Source organism: Tupaia chinensis, unplaced genomic scaffold (genome assembly GCF_000334495.1).
Source record: "Tupaia chinensis unplaced genomic scaffold, TupChi_1.0 Scaffold000228_1, whole genome shotgun sequence".
NCBI classification, from domain to species: Eukaryota; Metazoa; Chordata; class Mammalia; order Scandentia; family Tupaiidae; genus Tupaia; species Tupaia belangeri.
Genome location: NW_006159703.1, coordinates 2,326,176 through 2,332,892, shown reverse-complemented (window position 1 = coordinate 2,332,892; position 6,717 = coordinate 2,326,176). Strand labels below are relative to the sequence as shown.

Below are 6,717 nucleotides of genomic sequence, written 5' to 3'. Positions count from 1 at the left end.
CCCCCCCCCGTGGGCAGTGATTTCTCACTTTGTGTCTCTCTCTGTCTTTCTGGCAAGCACACGTGCCCTATAGCAAAAACCTCTAAAAAGAAAAAAAGAAAGAAAGAAAGAAAGAGTAAGAAAGGTAAATCAAATAGGAATTTTACTAAACTATAGGAATTTACATGAATTTAAAACAGTTTTCAAATACTAAACACAAAGCCTACAAAATAAGGATAATCATGTAATTTTAAAAATGTGTGACATTTAAACAGAGTGAATTCTAACAATATCAAATGTTAACTTCCTTTTATTGTGGGAAATTATCGCAGCAGGCTATAAATGGCTTAGGAAAGGTGGTATCTGTATGAGAATTATTTGACAGCTGAATAAATGCTTGTGTGTTGTTTCAAAAGGTAAAATATTTGAACCAAAATTTTATAACAATTTATTACAATGATAATAAACAACAAAATCTTGAGAACAGCTGCTTTGCTAAGCAAAATGAATTCAAGTCTATTAAAAATAGGTAGACTTTTAAGGGCATTTTTATAAGATGGAAAACTATAGGAAAATGCTGACTAAACTCTAATTTGAAAATGCTATTAAAGAAGGAAAGATTTCACCATAAGTCCTTCTTTACGGGTTTTTGACTTAGCAAGTAATTGCTTTAAATTTTCACTATTCAATTACCGATTCAACTATTTCAGTACTAATAAAGACCAATTAGGGGGAACAGCAGATGGTATAATGGCTATGTCGCTGGACTCTCATGTAGTTGACTGTGGTTCGAGTCCCAGACCCTGTAGCTTAAACTCACGCTTGGTGAGTATGCATGCGTGCCCAAGATCCTAAGAGGAGAATGGAGGAAAAGGGATTACAGCATGGCCATCCCCTCTGAGGGGGTGATTTCTCACTTTGTCTCTCTCTTTCTAACAAGCGCACGTGCCCTATAGCAAAAACCTCTCTCCCCCAAAAAAGGCCAATTAGAGAATCTTAAGAACAAGGAAATTGCTCCAGTGCATGTTACTGCACTTGTCTTATACGATGACAATGTGATTTTAAAAACAATATTGGCAATACATAAGAACTGTATAAATACAATGAAATCTTGTAGGAAAAGTATTAAAATTTCATTAACCAAATGCTTCTTAGAATATAAATATACAATCTACTTAAGCACTTAAAACTTTATTTCTATTTTGATGGCTTCATTGTAGTAACTGGATTTTGCATTCTTTAAACTGGCTGAGAAAATTCACTTCGGTAATTTCTTGTCTATTTTTTTTTTTTTTAATTTAGCGATGGCATGAAACCAAACTTACAACTATAGAACTAAAATTTTACAAGTAAAAGAGTATAAAACCACATATATTAGGTTTATTTAGATGTAATGTCTTATTTAATTTATTTTTTTCAAATAAACAATTCTGGGCACAATTCTCATCACTGCATAAGAAAAGACTAAAAAAATGTAAAGTACCGGAACTGCAGGAGTTTAAAGTCACCACAGAGAGATACCAATTCTTTCCTCACTAGGGAATTCCATAATACTTGGTATGTCAGTGACTGGCAGCTGTCAGACTGAACTGATTGACAGGTCCCATAGCACAAAACCATAAAGTCTATCCTCTTGTTATAAAAGAAAATACATAATATAGTTACCAAAAAAAGCTGTTTAGAAAAAGAAAATTAGATACAGATGCAAAAAGAAATACATCGAATTTGAAAGTGATCATGTAACAGCAAACAATCATTTATTTACTTGGTTTTCTTTAATCAAACAGGGTAATTCTAAAAAAGTAGCAAATAATTCATTATTCTAATAATTCATAATAATGTTATTCATAATATGATAATATATTATTACCCATAATATATTATAGTATTCATGATTCTAATTCAACAAACAAAATGTTTATGTAATAGAACTTGATTTTACACTTTCCCTCTGAAAACCATTATCATTTTTTATTTTTTAAGTTGAGATAATTCTGCAAACTTTATTTTGAAACCCACTAAATCAGATAACCAAGAAGTTTCAGATATTTCTGATTAGAAATTGTTTACTTAACACTGTAATAAAAAGGCTGCTTCTCAGTCCGAGTATCATTATTTCTCCAACATTTTTAAATCGAATTTGTAATATTTAAAAACTGCCAGAATAAAAGGCAATTTTAAATGTCAAGAATGACTGGGCTCCAGAGGTTATTTTTTTCCATTCACAAAGCATGCTGGGACACTGAAGAGAGTTACTGTATGTTTTGAAGGCTCACACACCACTGGTGTCATCTCCCTACCAGCCTGCCTCCCCAGTGGTGAGCTCCTCTCCACTCCTGACACTGCTATCAAATGACATTTGGAATTCATTAATCTTTAATAGCTGACCTTTAATTCTGATAAGCAATAATTTATATGTAAGATGTGTTTACTGAAAGATTAAAAAGTCATGAAAAAGCTACTTTTATAGGGCAAAAAGATAAAGAATCTCTTTGAAATTCAAATGTTAACACCTATAAAGAATCTTGAAATTTTAGCAGGCACTTAGCAAGCATCACTGAGCAGGCAGTCCTTAACAATTTGTTCTGGGGTTACCAAACATCAGTATTAATAAAATTTAAAGCAAACCTATGTAGCATTAGGCAAAACTACTAAAATAAGCATTATGAAAGTAGCAGAACACATACACATAAACAATTATAAAGGTTATCTTTAAAAAAAAAAAACACAGTAAATTTAAGCCCTATTATTTATGTTCATAAATGAGTTCAGAAACACAGAAAGGGCTTAGCCCCTTTCCCATGCACTCTCATCAATCACACCACCAGAGCTTACATCATCTTACCTTCTCACCTCTGGTCTTCGAATCTTCTTTCTCTTTCTTTCTTGCAGCCGCCACAAATTCATTAAACAAGGCTTCACGATCTTTCATCTTTTCGATCGCTTTGAATCTTGAATCTTTAGCATGTTTAGCTGCAAATTCACTAAAAGTAGCTCTGAAACAAAATGGAAGTGTCCTAACTATGATAGAGTTATGTCTGCTTGGCAAGAGGTACAGCAGAAGATAGCATTTTTCTGCAAGAATATATCCCAAAGAGACACTGTGCCCTTACAGTTGTCTGAAGAGTGACGAATAAGCTGCATAAAATAGAAAAAATGGCTCCTTTAATGAGTGAAAATGTGGTTTCTGATTTGTATGCTTTAACTATGGGGGCGTATATTTATTTATTTATTTATTTTTAAAAAGGGCAGACCCCAGAGTAAAGAATTTGTTTACTTTGAGAGATTTAAGAGCTCATCTATTTCTGGCTGTTCTCTCCATCAACAACAATAAAACCAGATGAAGTTTATGAGGCAGCACAGTTCGAGTAACAGATAAGCAACAGACAAGATGACAATAGGCAGATGGAGACTGAGACTCTTGAAAAGAAAAGAAATTTATGAGGTGGGGCTCACTGGACTAAACCCTAGGACAATCCCCTAAGGTGTGGACGGCTGAAGTACAAGTACACACCACAGTTCCAAATTAGTTAAAAACAGCAAAAAATTGGCACTTGGGTGCTAAAATAACAGAGAAAGCAATAAATGTTACCCTAGAAGAATTCCAATTACAGAGAACCCACAAGCCCACAGTCAAGGTCAAGCTACACCAGAAGAGAGAAAAATCACTTCCTATAACAAGCTGCCATAGGGTTAAGAGCTAAAGGGACAAGATTTAGTAATGCTGGAATATCAACCCAACTAAGTCCATAAAAGATAAACAAGGGAAAAAGAGTTGAGAGGCTGACAGAAAAAGCATTCCATTTTCTGAGATTCATACGAAGAGAATAAAATCCAACTTAAAATTAAAGTGGCAGCCAGTACTACTGAACATTGTGCTTTTATTGTACTTCACAGATACTGGGTGTTTTTTGTTTTAAACTGAAGGTTTGTGGCAAGCAAGTTTATTGTACCGTTTTCCCAACAGTAATGTGCTCGTATTATGTCTCTGTGTCACATTTTGGAAATTCCTGCAATATTTCAAACTTTTACATCTTTATGGTATTTGTTATGACAATCTTTGATCAGTAATTGCTTTTGGGGTGCCATGAAATACATCCATAAGATGATGAATTTACTAAGTATGTGTCTGACTGTTCCAACCACAGGCCATTCCTTAAGGCAACTTATAAATAAGCCTACAATGGCCTCTAAGTGTTCAAGTGAAAGGAAGAGATGCATGTTCAAGCTTAGTGAGGCATGTTGAAAGCCAAGATCATTCAGAACCCTGCCCCCAACAGGGAAGTAATAAATAAAAAGAGAAAATTCTTCAAACAAATTAAAAGTGCTATTCAGTGGACATACAAATGATAAGAGAGCAAAACAGCCTATTACTGCTAGATTAAAAAATTCCAGTGGTCAGGATCAAGCCAGCAAGAACATTATATTAAGCCAAAGTCTAACCCACAGCAAGGACCTCATTCTGTTCAATTCCATAAAGGCTGAGAGAGGTGAAGAAGGTGCAGAAGAGAAGTTTGAAGGCAGCACAGGTTGCTTCATGAGGTTTAAGAACAAAAGTTATCTTCAAAATATAAAGTACAAGATGAAACAGCAAGTGCTTATAAAGAAGCTAAGTAAATTATACGTATATTATCTAAAAGATTCAGCTAAAATAATTGATTAAAGAGGCTGTCCTAAACCAGACTTCTAATGCTCACTCAAGAGCTCTGATGGAGACTAATATTGCTTTCATGATTGCTAACACAGTATCCAGTCTGCAGATCACCAGTGAAACCACAATGATTCCTCTAATGGATTTAAGCAAAGTAAAGAGAAAACCTTCTGGAAAAGATTCATCATTCTAGATGTCATTAAAGACATTTATGATTCAGTCAGTCACGGTAGTATAAGGAGTGTACCACTGCAGAAGGCTGGAGTCACATCAGAGGCAAGGTTCAGATGCTAAGACAACCTGTAAGGCCAGGCACAGGCCGAGGATCACAAGACACAAGAAGCAAACACTGTGTCTTCCTCTCTCTGTGTCCTCCTGTGTTCAATCTCTCCCTCATGTTAAAAAAAAAAAAAAAAAGACATTTGTGATTCATACAAAGGAAGTCAAAATATCAACATTACAGGTAGTTTGGAAAAAATGAATTCCACCTCTCATGGACAACGCTGAGGGGTGTTCACTGGGGGAAATAACCACAAATGTGGTAAAATAAGCTAGAAAACTAAAATCAGAAGTGGACCCTAAAGATGTGACTGAACTGCTGCAACTTCAATGTGAAAGTTTAACAAGTGAGAAATTACTTATTATGGAAGAGCAAAGAAAGTGGTTTCCTGAGATATAATCTATTCTTGATGAAGATACTGTGAAAATTGTTGAAATGATAACGAAAGATGTAGATTATATAAACTTAGTTAACAAGGCAATTTCAGAAAGTTCTTTTTTGGAGAGGTTTTTGCTACAAGGCGCGTGCGCTCGCTAGAAAGACAGAGAGAGACAGAGAGACAGAAAGCAAGAAATCGCTCCTCAGGGGTGATGGTCACGCTGCAATCCCTTCTCCTTCATTCTCCTGTCGGGATCTTGGGCACGCACGCACATGCCCCCCTGTGAGTTTAAGCCACCAGGTCCAGGACTTGAACCACAGTCGACTACATGGGAGTCCAGCGACATAGCCATTACACTGGTCCTAATTTCAGAAAATTCTACTGGGGGTAAAATGTCATTAAATGATATCATGTGCTACAGATAAATCTTTCACAAAAGTCCTTAAATGTGACAAACTTCATTGCCACAACCATCTTAAGCTTCAGCAACCACCACCCTGGTCGGTCAGCAGCCATTAACAGGCAAGACTATTCACCAGCAAAAATAACTCACTGAAGGTTCGGATGATCGGTACCAGAAGATCAGTAGCATATTCAGCAATAAAATAGCTTTTAATAAGCTACATGTGTTTTTAAAAACATAAGCTACTGCACATTTACTAGACATTAGTATAATGTAAACATAACTTTAAAATGCACTAAGAGCTGTTCTTGACCCCCATCCTCCACATCTTGGTGGCTGCTCTTGCTTGGGGGACGTCTGGTACCTAAGGCAGGAAGATAGTAGCCACAAAGAAGATGAAAAAGTCGATGGAGTCAATCAACGCTAGGCTCCAAACTTGTTAGGAAAAGTGGAAAGGATGTGTTGAGGTACAAGTAGACTCTGAAGATGGTCAGACAAGACAAAGTGAAGTTGGTCATCCTTGCCAACAACTAACTGACCAGTTGAAGAAAATCCAAAATAGAGTACTATGCCGTGTTGGTAAAAACTGGTGTACATCACTACAGTGAAAACAATATTGAACTTGGCACAACATGTGGAAAACACATATTAACACTTTGATATCATTGATCCAGATGATTCCAATATCATTAGAAGCATACTGGAACAGACCAGTGAAAAGTAAACCATGCAACATTTTTCTTTAATAAAACATGCAACAGCTTGTTTTAAAAACAAAACAAATGGAAAAAAAATGCACTAAGAAACCATGGACTATATGTGGCTTGTTTCGCTTCAAGTACACGCTATCACTGTTTGAAGCTTTTACCTTACAAAGTAAGAATTTACTCTTATAAGAAACACTCCTATATTTAGCACACTTTTAAAAGGGAAAAATAAAGCTTATCTTCCTCCTTTAAAACTTATTTAACGAGACTAGCAGTTGGCATAATGGCTATGTCGCTGGACTCCCGTGTAGTCAACCG

At 35.7% G+C, this 6,717-nt stretch overlaps 1 protein-coding gene across 1 annotated transcript in view; it reads right to left on the bottom strand.

The window, feature by feature from the left end:
* TCERG1 (transcription elongation regulator 1) overlaps window positions 1-6,717 on the bottom strand; it is a 71,871-nt gene that overhangs the window by 10,361 nt on the left and 54,793 nt on the right. Inside the window, 1 exon segment of the mRNA XM_014587661.2 lies at window positions 2,825-2,975. Within this exon segment, the coding sequence (XP_014443147.1) occupies window positions 2,825-2,975 (151 nt within the window).